General features: G+C 45.3%; 1 protein-coding gene across 50 annotated transcripts in view; it reads right to left on the reverse strand.

The window, feature by feature from the left end:
- LOC141257608 (protocadherin Fat 4-like) overlaps positions 1 to 20,363 on the reverse strand; it is a 468,540-nt gene that overhangs the window by 288,249 nt on the left and 159,928 nt on the right. For all 50 annotated transcript variants that reach the window (XM_073672347.1, XM_073672333.1, XM_073672313.1 and 47 more), the window contains 2 exons: positions 5,672 to 5,833; positions 5,406 to 5,557 (listed from right to left, as the gene is read on the reverse strand). In XM_073672347.1, coding sequence (XP_073528448.1) covers positions 5,406 to 5,557; positions 5,672 to 5,833 — 314 coding nt within the window. The remainder of the gene's footprint in view (positions 1 to 5,405; positions 5,558 to 5,671; positions 5,834 to 20,363) is intronic.

The raw sequence follows: 20,363 nt of genomic DNA on the forward strand, positions 1-20,363 counted from the left end.
CAGAAACATATCCTACAAGACATATCTGGTTGACTGGCCTGATATTGATGTGAATGGTCCCTGTTCCTCCTGCTCTTTCTCCTTTGCCACCACCTCATCCATCATTTATCACCTGAAGCTTTGTTTTAACGGGAGTCATAGAACTGGGATAGTAACAGGAAAACATCCAGCAATCCTCGGAGGAGGTAGGATATGCGCCAAAACGCGGACCACCTCAGGCCTAGCCGCTACTACATACATGCGCTTGCATTCCAAGAAAACAAAGCAGATGCTAACTTCTATCATCATCATCATGCTCCTCACCTAGGCACTCTCAACTCCCCTGATGGAGAAGCCAGGGCCCACCGGAGGAGTCTGGTTCTCTGGTGGGCTCGTCCAATGCTGCCCTAAAGCAGGCCAGGCTAAGAAAAGTGTGGGGGAAGGTGACAGGAGAAATCAGGGCGGCTGGGGACCGAGTATGGACACCTGGCCGCCACCTGGCGACTGGGGACCGAGCGTGGACACCCGGCCGCCGGGCGGCTGGGGACAGAGTATGGATACCTCACTGCCGAAGCGGCCATGAGGTAGTGGCCAGCTTCGGCCTCCTCCAAACTAAAAGGCCCCATTTCAAGTGAAAGTTAGCAGTATGGTATTGCAGCCTGCGGGTGGGTGGGTGGTTGGGTGCATATTTTCGCTTGCATTGCAAGGAATGGGGGAGGTACAATTGAACACTGCCCTGGGACAAGGACTTGCACGGGGATAGTTGCAAGTCTGCATCTTCTGATGCGAAAAGGAAGCAAGACAAAAATATATCTCATACCCTACCATAATTATATATAAATGTAAAGCAAAATTGCATAATAAATATAGGGTACTTAGTGAACTATTTTTGATCAAAAAAAGTATACAAGCCGTCCCACCAGCGGCAAGGTGACCCTAAATTGGGACGGTACCTATACTGCCTATATTAAAAACCTTACTGTATATCAGAGTTGAAGTATGGCATATAAAAGGGTAGACAAATAGGACCGGGTCCCAACTCCAGACCACCCAGGCCCGTGGTAAGCTACATATATACCAATCAGCTCAACAAAGGGCATGCCACACCCTTAAATTGCACAGAATGCAAACAAGTCAAAAAACCAGACAATGTGAACTGAGGTCTAAGATGGCAGACATACAAGAAACAGAGGCATGTTCACACTAGCAAAAAAGAAGCAAGACAAAAATATATCTCATACCCTACCATAATTATATATAAATGTAAAGCAAAATTGCATAATAAATATAGGGTACTTAGTGAACTATTTTTGATCAAAAAAAGTATACAAGCCGTCCCACCAGCGGCAAGGTGACCCTAAATTGGGACGGTACCTATACTGCCTATATTAAAAACCTTACTGTATATCAGAGTTGAAGTAATGCATATAAAAGGGTAGACAAATAGGACCGGGTCCCAACTCCAGACCACCCAGGCCCGTGGTAAGCTACATATATACCAATCAGCTCAACAAAGGGCATGCCACACCCTTAAATTGCACAGAATGCAAACAAGTCAAAAAACCAGACAATGTGAACTGAGGTCTAAGATGGCAGACATACAAGAAACAGAGGCATGTTCACACTAGCAAAAAAGAAGCAAGACAAAAATATATCTCATACCCTACCATAATTATATATAAATGTAAAGCAAAATTGCATAATAAATATAGGGTACTTAGTGAACTATTTTTGATCAAAAATAGTTCACTAAGTACCCTATATTTATTATGCAATTTTGCTTTACATTTATATATAATTATGGTAGGGTATGAGATATATTTTTGTCTTGCTTCTTTTTTGCTAGTGTGAACATGCCTCTGTTTCTTGTATGTCTGCCATCTTAGACCTCAGTTCACATTGTCTGGTTTTTTGACTTGTTTGCATTCTGTGCAATTTAAGGGTGTGGCATGCCCTTTGTTGAGCTGATTGGTATATATGTAGCTTACCACGGGCCTGGGTGGTCTGGAGTTGGGACCCGGTCCTATTTGTCTACCCTTTTATATGCATTACTTCAACTCTGATATACAGTAAGGTTTTTAATATAGGCAGTATAGGTACCGTCCCAATTTAGGGTCACCTTGCCGCTGGTGGGACGGCTTGTATACTTTTTTTGATCAAAAATAGTTCACTAAGTACCCTATATTTATTATGCAATTTTGCTTTACATTTATATATAATTATGGTAGGGTATGAGATATATTTTTGTCTTGCTTCTTTTTTGCTAGTGTGAACATGCCCCTGTTTCTTGTATGTCTGCCATCTTAGACCTCAGTTCACATTGTCTGGTTTTTTGACTTGTTTGCATTTTGTGCAATTTAAGGGTGTGGCATGCCCTTTGTTGAGCTGATTGGTATATATGTAGCTTACCACGGGCCTGGGTGGTCTGGAGTTGGGACCCGGTCCTATTTGTCTACCCTTTTATATGCATTACTTCAACTCTGATATACAGTAAGGTTTTTAATATAGGCAGTATAGGTACCGTCCCAATTTAGGGTCACCTTGCCGCTGGTGGGACGGCTTGTATACTTTTTTTGATCAAAAATAGTTCACTAAGTACCCTATATTTATTATGCAATTTTGCTTTACATTTATATATAATTATGGTAGGGTATGAGATATATTTTTGTCTTGCTTCTTTTTTGCTAGTGTGAACATGCCTCTGTTTCTTGTATGTCTGCCATCTTAGACCTCAGTTCACATTGTCTGGTTTTTTGACTTGTTTGCATTCTGTGCAATTTAAGGGTGTGGCATGCCCTTTGTTGAGCTGATTGGTATATATGTAGCTTACCACGGGCCTGGGTGGTCTGGAGTTGGGACCCGGTCCTATTTGTCTACCCTTTTATATGCATTACTTCAACTCTGATATACAGTAAGGTTTTTAATATAGGCAGTATAGGTACCGTCCCAATTTAGGGTCACCTTGCCGCTGGTGGGACGGCTTGTATACTTTTTTTGATCAAAAATAGTTCACTAAGTACCCTATATTTATTATGCAATTTTGCTTTACATTTATATATAATTATGGTAGGGTATGAGATATATTTTTGTCTTGCTTCTTTTTTGCTAGTGTGAACATGCCTCTGCTTCTTGTATGTCTGCCATCTTCGACCTCAGTTCACATTGTCTGATCTTCTGATGCGGCAAGGATCACTTCTGATGGGCACACTTTTAGACAGTGACCTGGGGGTCAGAGATGCTTCCAGGGGTCTTCCCCATGCTGATCCCTTGTCTTTTCAGCACTGTATGCATGTGTCACACAGCACATGGCCAGATAAGGTTGTAAAATGTTAAAATGACATTTCCCGGTGAATGCATTTGTCACGGTTGAAAGCAATACAAACGTGCAAAAACGCATAAAAAATGCTACTTGTGAACATAGCCCAAGGTGTGGAGGAGAATTTTGTTTTTGGTTATTTATTTTACCTTATACACAAGTCTTTACCCTGGAAAGGATGTTCCTTAACCCCTTTCCGACCTGGTCAGTAATAGTACGCACCAGGTCGGGAAGGCCGGTTCAGCGGGGGCTCCGGCGGTGAGCCCGCACTGAAACGAGCACATGTCAGCTGATTATTGGAATCGCAATCCACCCGCGGCTGTTAACATGTTAAATCTCTGACAGTGGCATTTAACTCGAGCTTCCGGGAGTCCTAAGCCCCGCCCATCAGTGATCCCGTCACGTGATCGCGGGTCACCAATGGGTGGGCATGACAACTCAGGGTCTGCAGCAGACGCCTGTGGTTGTCATGTCTTAATTGCTATGAGCGCCACCTAGTGGTCAGCGCTCATAGCAAGTGAGCATTTCTCCTGCATACAAGCGATCTGCTCATCGCTTGTATGCAGTAGAAGCAATCAGAGAACTGCTGCTTCTAGTCTCCTCTGGAGACTATAGAAGCAAGCAGAAAGTGTAAAAAAAAAGTTTTTAAAAAAATAAAAAAAATAAAAAATATATAAAAGTTTAAGTCACCCCCCTTTCGCCCCATTCAAAATAAAATATATATATATAAAAAAAAAAACACATACACATATTTGGTATCGCCGCGTTCAGAATCGCCCGATCTATCAATATGAAAGAAGAATTAATACAATCAGTAAACGGCGTAACGAGAAAAAAAATTTAAACGCCAGAATTAAGTTTTTTTGGTCGCTACAACTTTGCAATAAAATGCAATAACGGGCGATCAAAACATCGGATCTACCCCAAAATGGTATCAATAAAAACGTCAGCCCGGCACGCAAAAAATAAGCCCTCACCTGGCCCCAGATCCCGAAAAATGCTAAGGGTCTACGGAAAATGGCGTCATTTTTTTTAGCAAGCTTTGGATTTTTTTTTCACCACTTAGATAAAAAAGAACCTATACATGTTTGGTGTCTATGAACTCGTAACGACCTGGAAAATAATGATGGCAGGTCAGTTTTAGCAATCTGTGAACGTGGTAAAAAAAGGACCCAAAAAACAACTGTGGAATTGCATTTTTTTTGCAGTTTCACTGCACTTGGAATTTTTTTCCCATTTTCCAGCACACGATATGGTAAAACCAGTGATGGTGTTTAAAAGTACAACTCGTCCTGCAAAAAATAAGCCCTCACATGGCCATATTGAACGAAAATTAAAAAAGTTCTGGCTCTGGGAAGAAGGGGAGCAAAAAAGGAAAACACAAAAACAGAAAGACCCATGGTCGTTAAGGGGTTAACATATTTCACAGGAAAGCACTTTCGTTTTTGAACGTTTTATTGTGAGCCTGTAAAAGTGGCTTAATACCTGTGACCACGTTGTTGACAGCAGTGACCTGGGGGTCAGAAATGCTTCCAGGGGCGATCCCCATGCTGTCCCCATGTCATTTGAGCACTGTCACTATCGTTTTGGGCACTTTTTAGGCTTTCTACAGACTGCCGGGGGAGCCGTCGCAAAAATGTTCGGGTCTCCCATAGACTAACATTGGGCTCGTTGCTCGGGTCGAGCACCCGAGTATCACAGTGAGCTCGGCCCGAGCTTCGAGCATCCGAGCATTTTAGTGCTCGCTCAACACTAGTAATGACTCTATATAATATATGAATTTCACTTTTTGTATTGAAGAACTGAAATAAGTTATCTTTTTGATTATATTCTAATTTTGTGAGAACCACCTGTATATGATCTAAGGTTTTATTCAGACTGACTTCATGGCTTCTGTTCATACCCATAGTACCTCAAATGCAAATCACAGACAGTTATCCAAGTACTTATAAGGAGGTCTGTTGGGGGTCCATTGAGGTTTTCGGCATTTTGAGAACAAGTGCAGAGTGGCATGCTGTCTGTGCTTTTACTACGATCAAATTTATAGAATCCCCATCAGAATGGGATGTCACAGCGCATGTTTGATCAAAGCCTCGATAATGTGGAGTACCTTTACGGATGTGGATTGAGGTGGTTCTCCACTGTCAGTGCAAGTGACTGTGAAGACATAGTACTCAGGGAAGCTGTGCAATGGGAGGTCCTTGGTTAGAAAGATGTGACCAGTTGCATTCGCTATTGAGAAAAGGTTCTCTCTGTTTTCACCTAAAACAAAGAATTTTTTTAATTTTTATTAAAATTGAAAAAGAAACCATAATATGTAACTGATTTACAGGAAATTGTGTTACTAAGCTCTACTGAGAAAAACAACACGTGCACCTGAAATAGAATAGTGAATTCCTTCATCCATATTTTTATTTTCTTTTTTCGCATTTACATCAAGAATCATACTTCCAGTTGCAAATTCACCATCCCATATTACAGTATGGTATACTGGATATTCCACCATAGGCCCGTCCTCATTGACATCTTCTACAAGCACTGAAAAATTAACAAGAGCGATAATAAGAATTTATGATTAAGTCTCATCAGGGTGTGTATTGATTTGCCTACAATGTACACACATGGGAGAAACCTATAAATTACCTGCCGCGGCGCTGGTAGGTGCCGGCTAAGGTTGGAGCTGGACTAGTCTCTTATATTCCTTTGGTCCTTGGCCGGATCATTAAAGTATATTTTCCCTGAAGTGCTGAAATGTTTCAGAGTAAAACATACCTGGCAGCAATTATGCAGCCAGGCTCTGATTCATGCTGCCTGCAGTTTGGGAAGCATGAGTCAGGGTCCCTTTAAATAGAAACTACACTCATTTTTCATAAATAATAAGTGACAATAAGAAACTTTTATATATGTTGATAAGAGTAATCAGCTTCTTTCTCAGCTTGTCAGTCACTTGTCTGCTGCAATGATAATTCACTCTTAAAACCTGCTTAACATCTCATTCAGATGTTCGCTTTTCATGTTTTAATTCTATCCAGGGTTTTCATAGATAAGACAAGTACCCACTGTAGTCAATGGAGTTGTCCACATTTCTATGTTTTTGGGGACCGTGTATCTTCAAAAGAATCACGTAGACATATCATTTTTTTTATCAGTGCCACGAATGAAAATCACCCATACAAGTCTATGCGTCAGTGAAAATTATAGATAACACACCTATGCCATCAGTATACAATCCATGTGCTGCCTTTGATTAACATTTTAGTGCATAGGAGAATGTTTGTAATTTGTTTTTCCATACGTAAAAATCACATATAAAACACTGATGGTAAATACTGAAACTCTGATCATACTCTGATAACACTTGGATTCAAAACACTCATGACACTCGGATAATTTTTTTGCGTACATGAAAAATCACTGACGTCTGAATAAGGCCTTAACGGGTTTTCCAGTTTTGTAAGACCCTTTTCCTTCAGGTGCAGTTTGTTTTAAAAAAAAAATACCTGTGCTTTTCTAACTCGATCAGGATCCAGCGTTGTGACTCCACCACTGCTCCCGATGTTTGTCATTGTCTGCAGCGCTGACGTCACAACAACAGTGTAGCAGCCAATCAGTGAGCTTGTTGACAGTTGAGCACGAGCCGTTCAGAGCTGCCGAGTTCACTGATTATCTGCAGAGTTTTCGATGTGTTGACAATGCTGGAAACAAAAACAAACACCGGGAGCAGTTTTCAACTTACCATACTTACCAGCCACCGTCTTCTTCTGCTCTCAGCACTGCTCTGATCATCTGCTATTTGTGACCTGCTGCATCGTTCCTGTGTTTGCTGGAGAACAAGACCCTCATTGACTTACATTGGGTGCTTGTGACCGTTGCCTCTGACTTCCTGTCAGTTAGAAGTTAAGGTCACAAGAAGGCAACATGGGACCAGAGGGGCGCTGGGAAGAGCAGAAGATGGCGGCTGCTGAGTATATTACTAGGGGTAGGGAACATGGAATAGCACCTCAACTCAACTCTGCTACACTAGTTAAAGGGGACCTGCCCTAAAGAAAATCTCACTAGGAATGTATGTGGAAATACAAATGGACAGAATTAGCGAGCTGCTTCTTCAGTTAACCTGTGAAGAATTGAGAACAGTAGCAGAACATATAAAAATGTCAGAAAAACAGATTTCCAAAGCACACAACCGCAGGCAACTGTTAGCTGCCATTAATGCAAAAATGGATGAGCTGGGGGAGAAAGAAGCTGAAGATGTCATGGGGACATTCCTCCAGGAACTAACACAGTTTCTAACCAGGTTGAAGTTGGAGGATGGAGTCGCGGCACCAATTACCAAAAGCGTGAATCTCCATCCACAGACTGAACTACAGGAATTGAAAGAACAATTCAAAGCCCTAACAACAGCCCTGCAGGAGTCGACCAAAACCTCTGAACGGGTGATAGACTCAGACAGGACCTTTAACTTGCTCGGGTTAGATAAATCAGGAAGACAGTCCTCTCTAACACCACAAATCACCATAAGGAAAGAATTCAAGATCCTGGGACAGATTGGAGAGTGTGAACAGAAAGAGAGACTGTCTTATAGGAACTTGTTGCACCAGATCGATGCAGGCTTACGGAAAGGCTACCAGCCAGATGAGATCATTGAAGGGGTGGTGAAAGCAATCAGCCCAGGACTGAACCTCCATACTATGCTAGAAATGAAAAGTCGATTGACCTTGCAACAGCTGAAGACGATTTTAAAAGGATGCGATAAAGAAGAGAGTACTTCAGAATTGTTCCACCGACTCATTAACCTCTCACAGAAAAATAATGACTCACCCCAAAATTTCTTGTTCAGAGCAATTGAACTGAAGGATAGACTGTTGTTTGCATCCAGAGATGTAGAAGCGGAAAAGAAGTTTGATGCTGGACTAGTCCAGAAGAAGTTCTTGAGATCATTGGGAATGGGATTAATCAGCAAAGATATCAAGTTGCAGCTGAAACAGTACCTAGAAGATCCTGGCATTTTGGACAAAGTCCTAATTGAAAAAATGAATGGGGCAGCTAGTTTGGAGTCATAAAGCGAACAGAAGTTAAAGAAAGGCTCTGCCCCTAAAATCACCAAAATGAGTCAGCTGAAGTTGGAGACCCCCGGTGGCCAGTCTGAAGATCATCATAGAGAAACCTACAGTGCCACCTCCGAGAGGGAACCTTAAATCACCAACAAAAGAGAGGCCTGCCAGCGCTGACTGGAAGTTAGTAATAGGAGAACTGCAAGCCGAGTTGTTTGAGGTGAAAAAGTTGATTCGTTCCTTGCCAGAACCGGTATCCCTCAGACCCATGAGTGGGTTCCAAAACAGAAGATACCTGGCTTGTGAAGCGTGCCGTTCATCAAATCAGAGTACAGTTTGTGTCCACTGTCTAAGATGAGGTGAGGAAGGACATTATGCCAAGGAATGCCAATGGTCACGGTTGTTTGGGCTAAACGACAGGAGGTTACCAGTGCGGAGCGACTGGTAACCGCAACATGGAGGCAGCCCCAGAAGCAAATCCAAATTTCACCAAACCCCAGAACGGCGCATGAGGTAAAACGGTTACGTCAGTACTATCCTCAAGTGTGTTCCCGTCTACAACAGATGCAAGGGAGACAGGGGCGTCAGTTATTTAATGCCCAGTTATGCTCAGTTATTTAATGCGGAGGTCAAACGATGTACTCCTGGGAGGAGGATTCCTCAGTCAGTAAAGATAGCCTCATCAGCCTAATCGGTGAAAGGTGCTTTATACAGTGCCAGCTAGATGGACTCCTAGTAAAAGCACTATGGGACACAGGAGCCCAAGCGAGCCTTTTAAATGAAGAATGGAGAAGGGGCTACCTGCCACACACTTGCCTTCGGTCACTAAAAGAGCTCTTGGGACCAGTGGAACTCCACGGCAAAGCCGTCAACCAGACCGAAATCCCTTTCATAGGCTGGGTGGAAGTGACTTTCCAACACAGGGCCACGAAGAACAGCAACACCATCGAGCTTTTGGTAACTTTTCTCGTGACCAGTGATCAGAAACTGGCAGAGGATCCTATCCTGGGTTATAATGTAATCAATGAGGTCATCACGAAAACAAGACAGGGGCGTTGGTGGTAGATGCAATCGCCACATCGTTCGCCATACCCAATGCCATGGCGGAAAAAGTGATTCATAGAGTAAAGAAAGCACAGAATACAATGGACCCAAAAGAAGTCAAGGTAGGCTTGCGTCCAACCATCATCCCTGCAATCCAAATGGTGAGGGAGGAGAGGTGTGGAGTCCGGGTAGAACCAGGAAAAAAAGTCCAGAAAAGACTATTCATGCCAAAAGACTACTCAGAACTTCCAGAAGGCCTAGTTCAAGGTGAGACTGTGCTTACGATTCCTACTGGTGGGTGTGCTAGAGTGACAGTACCGGTAATGAATACTACGAAACACAAAATTAGACTGGATCCAAAGACTGTGTTAGGTCACATCGAAACCGTTAAAACGGTATATCCAGCCAGTGTGAGACCAGCACAGGGGTCTATAGTAAATTCTGTCTCCCCACCAAGGAACAGGAGTTGCTCAGAGGAGGAAATTGCGCAACCCACCTCGGGGTCCTGGGATCCCCCAGTACTCCTGGAACACTTCTTTGCTGAAGATCTAGCGGTAGCAAAACAGATGCTGAGAGAAGAGTGTCATGCGTTTTCCAAAGATGACTCTGATATAGGCTGTATCCCGTCGTTGTTTTTGAAAATCAATTTGAAAGACACGACCCCAGTAACCAGACGTTACATGTCTGTGCCAAAACCATTACATCGTGAAGTGAAAGAATATTTACAAGATCTCATCAACAGAGGTTGGGTCCAAAAGTTGAAGTCGTCTTATTCCTCTCCTATTGTCTGTGTTAGGAAGAAGAACAGTACGTTGAGACTCTGTTGTGATTACAGGGAGCTAAACCAAAAGTCAGTACCTGATCGACACCCGATACCAAAGATCCAAGATATGCTGGATAGCCTATCAGGAAGCACCTCTTTCTCGGTCTTCGATCAGGGTAAGGCATACCACCAAGGGTTTGTCGAAGAGTCCAGTGGACCCTTGACAGCATTCATCAAACCGTGGGGATTATATGAGTGGATTTGCATACCGTTTGGGCTCAGTTCAGCTCCAGCAGAATTCTAGAGGAGCATTGAGACATGTTTAGAAGGATTGAGGTACAATATCTGCCAGCCATACTTGGATGACAATGTGGTAAACAGTAAAACCTTCCAGGGGCATGTTGAACACGTGAGGACCGTATTACAACGGAATCAACAACACTTTAAGTTGACCCCAAAGAAGTGTGAACTGTTCAAAAGGAAAGTCTGATTTTTAGGAAAAATTGTGTCCGGAGAAGGATATGCCATGGACCCAGCAGAAATCGCTCCGGTACTGGCCTTAAAAGACAAGCGGCTCTCTACCGTCGGGAAGTTGAGGCAGACATAAGGATTCCTCTCCTACTATTGTACTTACGTTCGGAAGTTCTCCAGGATTGCCGCCCCACTATACCTCCTCTTGGGGGGGGGGGCAACAGAGACAACAACACCCACGGAGAAAAAGAAGAACGCGGGCAGGACCGGGCTTAAAAGAAATAACGCCGTTTTCATTCTCTGGACAGCAGACCACCAGGAGGTATTGGAAGAATTAGTAGACTACCTGGTAAAACCACCCATCTTGGGAAATCCTGATTTCAATTTACCATTTGTTCTTCATTGTGATGCTTCTCAAGTTGGACTGGTAGCTGCCATGTATCAGAATCAAGATGGAAAAATGAGTCATCGGTTACGGTTCTAGAATGTTGACAGACGGCGAGAAAAATTACCATCTACATTCCGGAAAATTGGAGTTCCTGGCATTGAAATGGGCTATCTGTGAACGATTTAGAGAATATCTCTACTACAGCAAAGAGTCTGAGGTATACACTGACAACAAGCCTTTGACCTATGTCCTTACTACAGCCAAACTGAATGCAACGGGTCAGAGATGGGTTGCTGAACTAGCTGACTTCAATTTCAGCATCAAGTACAGGCCAGGAAAATGCAATGCGGATGCTGACGGATTGTCAAGAATGCCACTAGAGCCTGAGAAGTTCATGCAAGAATGCTCGGAGGAAGTCAGTCTGGAAGCAATTGAGAGCACTACCCAAGCAGTAGAAGCTTATCAGGAGGAAGACACAACATTGTTGTGTCCATTGACAGTGGTAACCACCATAAAAGCAAGAGAACAAGATCACCCCCGTCTATTCAACAACTACCAAAAGGGAAAATCCTTAGAGCACAACGGGAAGATCAGATAATTGGTAGAATACTACTTTATGTAGACCAAAATCGGTTTCCAAGTAAATGGGAGAGAGACAATGAGTCACCAGCAGTATATGTTTTAATTAAAGAATGGACGAAGCTCTACCTCAGAGAAGACGGTATCCTGTACCGTAAAGGAGGACAAAATCGGCAGTTGGTACTACCCAGAGTATTCCGTAGGTTGGTCTTCAAAGAACTCCATGAAAACATGGGACACCTGGGAGTGGAAAGGACAACAAATTTGATCCGTGAATGTTTCTTCTGGCCGTACATGCAGAGAGATATTGAGTGGTACGTGACCAGGGAGTGTGGGTGTCTGAAAGATAAACGTCCCAACACATCAACCCGGGCACCTATGGGCAACATCCAAACTATGTATGCGTTTGAAATGGTCTCAATAGACTTTCTACATCTCGAGACGTGAAAGGGTGGATACGAATACATCTTGGTGGGGATGGACCATTTCATTTGATTTGCTCAAGCATATGCCACCACCAATAAATCGGGTCGAACAGCAGCAGAGAAGATCTTCAATGATTTTGCTTTGAGGTTTGGGTTCCCTACGAGGTTACACCACGACCAAGGAAGAGAATTTGAGAACCAGCTCTTTGCCAAACTAGGAAAGTACTGTAGAATTCAGAGATCCCACACAACGCCCTATTACCCAGAGGGTAATGGACAAGTGGAATGTTTTAACCGGACATTATTGTCGATGTTGCGCACTTTAACAGCTGATGAGAAGAAAGAATGGAAGAGTTCTCTCTCAAAAATGGTACATGCCTATAACTGTACAAAGAGCGATGCAATGGGTTACTCACCCTTTATCCCATTGTATGGATGATCGCCAAGACTGCCAATCAACATTATGTTCAATAATCCGGTGTCAAAGACTTACAGAACATATCCGGAGTACGTTTGGAAATGGAAGGAACGGATGGCAGAGGCATACAACATAGCATCCAAAGGGGTTACGCAAGGACAGAACAATTCTAAGGAGTAGTGTTGAGCGAGCATGCTCGACACTGCTCGGTACTCGCCCGAGCATCTCACTACTCGGGATGTTCGGCGAGTACCGAGCATTTCCGGGTTACTCGGGCGGGAGCTCGGGTCTCCACCCTGCATGTTTGGCGCTCTTTACAGAGCCAATGAACATGCAGGGATTGCCAGCCAGTCACTGTAATGCCGCAGCCATGTTGTTTGTGGGCATTACAGTGATTGGCTGGCCGCACAGCGTCACCTCGAGTATTTAAAACCGGGCGCCGCCATCTTGGACACAGTCGCTCCAGATCAGACTGTGTAGGGTCAGTGCTGCAGAGCTAGGGAGAGATTTATACTGCGAAATAGTTAGTGTAGGGTCTTTAAAGGCTGCCAAATCAAACAAACAGTCCTTCCCAGGACTAATATACATCCCAGATATCAGGCAGGCAGGCTGTATAGGAGATGCAGTGGTTATACCAGCAAACGATGCATTACAGTCGTGTGTGCTCCTGTTGGTCAAATTTCTAGACTTATCCCCCAGTCTCAGGGGCCAGGAAAAATCCTTTTTTTTTCATCAAAATCCTGTTTTTTTTTTTCCTCAGTCAGACTGTACAAATACGTGTCTTAGTAACCTTTTGGTATTCCCCCCCCCCAAAAAAAATTGAGTGTGTCTGTGACTGTTCAGACACCAATATATCTGTTTAAAAGAGTCTGGTGTAAGCCAGATAACTAGAACTGTGGTTTTGCAGTTCCACGGGTCAAATCTCTGTATTATTCTGTTTTTGGCATTTTTTCCGTAAAAAAAACTGTAATAGTGTCTCCCTGACTGTTCAGACACAAATATATCTGTTTAAAAGAGTCTGGTGTAGGCCAGATAACTAGAACTGTGGTATTGCAGTTCCACGGGTCAAATCTCTATATTATCCTGCTTTTGGCATTTTTTCCGTAAAAAAACCTGTAATAGTGTCTCCCTGACTGTTCAGACACAAATACAGTTATATGAAAAAGTTTGGGCACCCCTATTAATCTTAAGCTTAGTATTTTATAAAAATTGGTGTTTTTGCAACAGCTATTTCAGTTTGATATATGTAATAACTGTTGGACACAGTAATGTTTCTGCCTTGAAATGAGGTTTATTGTACTAACAGAAAATGTGCAATCTGCATTCAAACAAAATTTGACAGGTGCATAAGTATGGGCACCCTTATCATTTTCTTGTTTTAAATACTCCTACCTATTTTTTACTGACTTACTAAAGCACTCTTTTTGTTTTTGTAACCTCATTGAGCTTTGAACTTCATTGCCAGGTGTATGCAATCATGAGAAAAGCTACTTAAAGTGGCCACTTGCAAGTTGTTCTCCTGTTTGAATCTCCTCTGAAGAGTGGCATCATGGGCTCCTCAAAACAACTGTCAAATGATCTGAAAACAAAGATTATTCAACATAGTTGTTCAGGGGAAGGATACAAAAAGCTGTCTCAGAGATTTAACCTGTCAGTTTCCACTGTGAGGAACATAGTAAGGAAATGGAAGAACACAGGGACAGTTCTTGCTAAGGCCAGAAGTGGCAGGCCAAGAAAAACATCAGAAAGGCAGAGAAGTAGAATGGTGAGATCAGTCAAGGACAATCCTCAGACCACCTCCAGAGAGCTGCAGCATCAACTTGCTGCAGATGGTGTCACTGTGCATCGGTCAACTATACAACGCACTTTGCACAAGGAGAAGCTGTATGGGAGAGTGATGCGAAAGAAGCCGTTTCTGCAAGCACGCCACAAACAGAGTCGGCTGAGGTATGCAAAAGCACATTTGGAGAAGCCAATTTCTTTTTGGAAGAAGGTCCTGTGGACTGATGAAACCAAGATTGAGTTGTTTGGTCATACAAAAAGGCGTTATGCATGGCGGCAAAAAAACACAGCATTCCAAGAAAAACACTTGCTACCCACAGTAAAATTTGGTGGAGGTTCCATCATGCTTTGGGGCTGTGTGGCCAATGCCGGCACCGGGAATCTTGTTAAAGTTGAGGGGCGCATGGATTCCACTCAGTATCAGCAGATTCTTGACAATAATGTTCAAGAATCGGTGATAAAGTTGAAGTTAAGCAGGGGATGGATCTTTCAGCAAGACAATGATCCAAAACACCGCTCCAAATCTACTCAGGCATTCATGCAGAGGAGCGATTACAATGTTATGGAATGGCCATCCCAGTCCCCAGACCTGAATATCATTGAACATCTGTGGGATCATTTGAAGAGGGCTGTCCATGCTCAGCGACCATCAAACTTAACTGAACTGGAATTGTTTTGTAAAGAGGAATGGTCAAACATACCTTCATCCAGGATCTAGGAACTCATTAAAAGCTACAGGAAGTGACTAGAGGCTGTTATTTTTGCAAAAGGAGGATCTACTAAATATTAATGTCACTTTTCTGGTGAGGTGCCCATACTTATGCACCTGTCAAATTTTGTTTGAATGCAGATTGCACATTTTCTGTTAGTACAATAAACCTCATTTCAAGGCAGAAACATTACTGTGTCCAACAGTTATTACATATATCAAACTGAAATAGCTGTTGCAAAAACAATAATTTTTATAAAACATTAAGCTTAAGATTAATAGGGGTGCCCAAACATTTTCATATAACTGTATATCTGTTTGACAGAGTCTGGTGTAGGCCAGATAACTAGAACTGTGTTTTTGCAGTTCCACAGATCAAATCTCTGTATTATCCTGCTTTTGGCATTTTTTCCGTAAAAAAAAACTGTAATAGTGTCTCCCTGACTGTTCAGACACAAATATATCTGTTTAAAAGAGTCTGGTGTAGACCAGATAACTAGAACTGTGGTTTTGCAGTTCCACAGTTCAAATCTCTGTATTATCCTGCTTTTGGCATTTTTTCCGTAAAAAAAAACTGTAATAGTGTTTCCCTGACTGTTCAGACACAAATATATCTGTTTAAAAGAGTCTGGTGTAGGCCAGATAACTAGAACTGTGGTTTTGCAGTTCCACGGGTCAAATCTCTATATTATCCTGCTTTTGGCATTTTTTCCGTAAAAAAACCTGTAATAGTGTCTCCCTGACTGTTCAGACACAAATATATCTGTTTGACAGAGTCTGGTGTAGGCCAGATAACTAGAACTGTGGTTTTGCAGTTCCACGGGTCAAATCTCTGTATTATCCTGCTTTTGGCATTTTTTCCGCAAAAAAAAAACTGTAATAGTGTCTCCCTGACTGTTCAGATACAAATATATCTGTTTAAAAGAGTCTGGTGTAGGCCAGATAACTAGAACTGTGGTTTTGCAGTTCCACGGTTCAAATCTCTGTATTATCCACCTTTTTGCCTTTTTTACATAAAAAATAAAAAAAATTGAGCGTCTCGCTCAGTGTTCAGACACAAATATATCTGTTTAAAAGATTCTGGTGTAGGCCAGAGAAATAGAACTGTGGTTTTCCTCTTCCACGGTTCTAATCTCCTTTTATATTACCCTTTTTTCCATTGATAGTGCGATTGTAAGCTATTTTACTTAATTTACAATGGGCAAGGCGTGTGGCAAGGGACGTGGAACTGGACGTTCTGGTGATGGTGCGTGTAGAGGACGGGGCCGTGGCCAAGGTGAAAATGTGCCACAACCAACAGCCACATCTTCTCGTTCCCCCTTTTTGACCGAATTACTAGGGAAGTACACTACAACACCAGTATTGCGAACTGATCAGTATGAACAGGTTATTAATTGGATAGCAGATAATACTTCCAGTTACCTGGGCACCACCACCTCCGGTCTGTCTTCCACACAGTCAAGTTTTAGTAGCCGTGAGTCTTGACCGCATACTCCTCCTCACCCTGATGCTCCTTCCTCCCACCATGCCGAGTGTCATCAGACAGCAACTGATCCCACACTTGGACACTCTGAAGAGCTGTTCACTGGTCCATTTCCATATTTGTGCCCCTCGCCTGCTCTGCTTGAAGTGGTGGAAGAGGAGATCCCATGTAGCGGTGGCCAAATGTTTGAATAGCCACAGCCAGAGGAAGTCGATGCTGGCAATTTGTCACTGCTTGCTTGCTTGCGAAACCTCACACTGCTTGTGAGTTGTGTACAGCTGTGAAAGAGCAGGCAGATCTGTGGCTGAGACCGCTGAATCTACATCCAGGCATGGTCGTGTGTGACAATGTCCGTAACCTGGTGGCAGCTCTGAGGCGAGGTGAGATCACACTCGTACCATGCCTGGCTCATGTGCTTAACCTCGTGGTTGAGCGGTTTCTTAAATCATACTGTGGCACCCCAGGGGTCTGGTTTCCACAATAATAGCAATATTACGTCTGTGAGCAGGTGGGAGGTCTCCTGGGCAGGAATCCTAAGCATGCCATACCTCCTGCCCAGTCCTGGGAGGGGAAGAACTTCCCCTACATAAACTGGGGCTGAGGCAGGGTTAGGTGAGAGGAGTTCCAGACAGAGACGGAGTCTGGTCTGGACACGCAGAAACAGGGACAGATAGACATCAGGAGCTCTGTAGGAGCCAAGGAGAAGCGCCAGGGGCTGGAGCTGTGCAGAGCTCGCCCTGGAAGAAGGTACTAAAACCGGACACAGGAGTCCGAGGCTGTGGGGACTAAGATATACCCAGCAGCAGAAACCAGCCGGCAGGGGATTCCAGGTCCTCTGGCCATAAAAGCCCGGAGGCTCAGTCACAACGAAGGGACCAGCATCCCGGAGCGGAGGCTAACAGGAGGCCCCAGGTCACCAGCCATACGGGTGAGCACCACACGGTATACCCAGGAACGTGGGCTACTTGTAACCGCCGAAAGCAGGGTAGCCAGGAAGGGTACAGACTAACGGGAAGGCCTACAACTCCACCTGGCCAGGGGAACTCCGGCTTACTCGCAGACTAACCAGGCCCCAACTACTAGCCAGTACTCCCGGGGGAATTTGCCTTGTACCATCAGTAAAGACCCTGAACTGTACCCTCGCGTCTCCGTGCTTCCTTGTCGCACCATTAGTGCTGGGACATCCACACCATCACTCCCAACATCAACCTCATCCTCTGCCCTGAGGCCATACCCCTCCCGTTGGGGGTTATCCCATCCACGCTGCACATCCGTACACCGGCCTCAGCGGACTGCCCTGCAGCGGCGGCTTCATAGCCGCATTCAACGGGTGGCGTAGTCGGACACTAATACCATCATACCAATAACCGCCACTAAGTTTGACCACCCTGGGCGCGGACCGGGTCACCGCCACACGAAGACTACTACCCCCATCGGATCCGGCTCCGGGTATCCCCCGCGCGCACGCGCGCCGCACTACAGCACTGGCCCAGGGGGCGCGTCAACTTTGGCGTAGTCGGCAGGATTACGTGCCCGCAACCACCGGGTACTGCGTGCCTGAAAAAAGAGACTTTTATACTTACCTGTGGTGAAGTTTCCCGCCGTCCGGAGCCGATTCCCGCCATCAGACGCCATCTTGGACCGTTTCCCGCCGTCTTCTGCCTTCTTCCCGCCATCCGCAGCTGCTTCCCGCCTTCGGACGCCATCTTCGGGACGCCGCACGGGAAGAAGAGGGGCGTGGACTCCGAAAGCCCGCGAGAACTGAAGCCCCGCCTCACGTCCGGACGTTGCGTAAGGTCCTGGAAGGAGCCCAGCAGACGCCGACGTCACAGGAGCGCGACGGAAGGTCCTCAACCCTGACGATCCACTGCGGAGCCGCGGCCTACGGAAGAGGATCATCGCAAGGTAGGCCACGGTCCACTAGGGGGGAGGAGGATGTCGGATACGGAGGAGAGCTTCACCGCCACAACCACCGCCACCGCTGCTGCGGTCATGCCTTTCACCATGCCCTATATCCCGGGGGCAGCCTGGCTACCCCAGTACTCAGGGGAGTCACATACCCTAAATGACTTCAGAGAACGGCTGGATAGCCTCTTCCAGGTGTATCCCCTCACGGAGGCGCAAAAAGTGAGCATCCTGGTGGCCCAATTAATCGGGGCAGCCCAAAGGGAGGTAAAGTCCTGGCCACCTGGGAGGAAGAGGACTGTCAGAGACATACTAACCCGGCTGAAAGACACATTTGACACCCGCACCTCAGCCGAAATAAAACTAAGATTTTATGGGTGCAAACAACGGGCACATGAGAGTATAAGAGACTATGCTCTAAACCTACAAGAGGCCCTGAGAGCCATTAAGCAGGCAGACCCTGACAGCGTGGGAAATGAAGATAAGCTGTTAACTGAACAATTCATTGAGGGTCTACTGTGCAATGCCCACCGAACCCAGTTGCGGGCAATGGCCTTACAGGACCCTGACCTGGACTTTGCACAGTTCAAGGACAGAGCCATCCGGGTGCTCCGAGAACCGGCACCAGGTGGCGCTGTGACCCACAGGCGCCCTGCTATCACTTATCACCAGGAGACGGCGCCCTTGTCTGCAGGGCCTGTGGGAGCTGATGCGCAGGCTTTAAACAATGACCCAGCTACAGACCTGCACCATCAGGTCCAAGAGCTAACTAAAAGCGTTGCCGCGCTAACCCGAACTGTGCAGTCTTTACAGGTTTCTACTGCAGGGAAGATCGAGCTGGCATCCGGACCGGAGGACGTCCCGTGGCGCCGACTGAGGAGGACCCCACCGGCCAGAGGAAGACCCAGCGACAGATACAACTAGGACGGACGATCCATCTGCCGCCGCTGCAATCAACCCGGACATGTGGCAAGGTACTGTCATTTAAACGGGCACAACCTGGGGTAGAGGGCCAACCCCCAGGCATAAGACCATCAGGCCCATCAAACTGGCGTGATAAATACGTAGGGGGACGTCCAATCTTGCCTGTGGTACTGGATAGCATTCATATGAGTGCCCTACTAGACACCGGGTCACAGGTCACCACCATCCCGTACGTGCTCTTCAAGCAGTACTGGAATGACTCGGACATAACCCGCTACCCAGATGACGACCTGAGTATCATCGCCAGCAATGGTCAGCCCGTGCCGCAGGTGGGATTCAAAGAAGTGACCATTAAGATCGGTAAAGTCGAACTGGCGGCACAAGGACTGATAATAGTGGACATAGACCGTCATGAGAGTCACCCTAGAATAACCTTGGGAACTAATGTGATTGAAAATTGTCTTGCAGAGGTGATTTTCATTTTACAGCAGGTTGCCAAGAACGCCAGTTCCGGCCAGCAGCGTGTGCTCCAAAAAGAGATCCGGGCACTGATGAAGCGGCAACAGGTGGAACTATCTGGTGGTGAGATAGGTAGCGTGAGAATGTGTGACCCGTTCCCTATTGCCATGCCCCCAAAAAGTGAGATGATGATTTGGTGTCGGGCAGCTATTGGTCTAAGAGGTAGAGACTACCAAGCAATGGTAGAACCCGTCTACTCAGACAGTAGGCCCACCATTTTGACAGCACGGGGGGTGGTCGATGTACGCCATGGGAGGGTGCCCGTTCGCATCATAAATATCGGTGAGAGAGAAGTACACCTGCCCCGGTATGCCACGCTAGCCAAATTGTTCACCATAAACCAGAATTCTGTACAGGCCGTGGAACCCTTGCCTCCATCTCAACCAGAGGAAGGTAACGGCTCTAAGAAACCAATGGAGGACTGGTGTCAGCAACTACATTTGGGTACTGACTCCACTCCCTCACACCAGAAACAGGGAGTCTATCGGGTGGTTCAAGAGTACGAGAGAGTGTTTAGTAAACACCCGTTAGACTTCGGGCGAGTAAAGGGGGTAGAACACCACATCCCCACGGGAGACCATCATCCCATAAAGGAGAGATACCGACC

The sequence above is a fragment of the Phyllobates terribilis genome, unplaced genomic scaffold, assembly GCF_046119375.1.
Source record: "Phyllobates terribilis strain yellow unplaced genomic scaffold, ASM4611937v1 Scaffold_3__8_contigs__length_932513732, whole genome shotgun sequence".
In the NCBI taxonomy this organism is placed as follows: Eukaryota; Metazoa; Chordata; class Amphibia; order Anura; family Dendrobatidae; genus Phyllobates; species Phyllobates terribilis.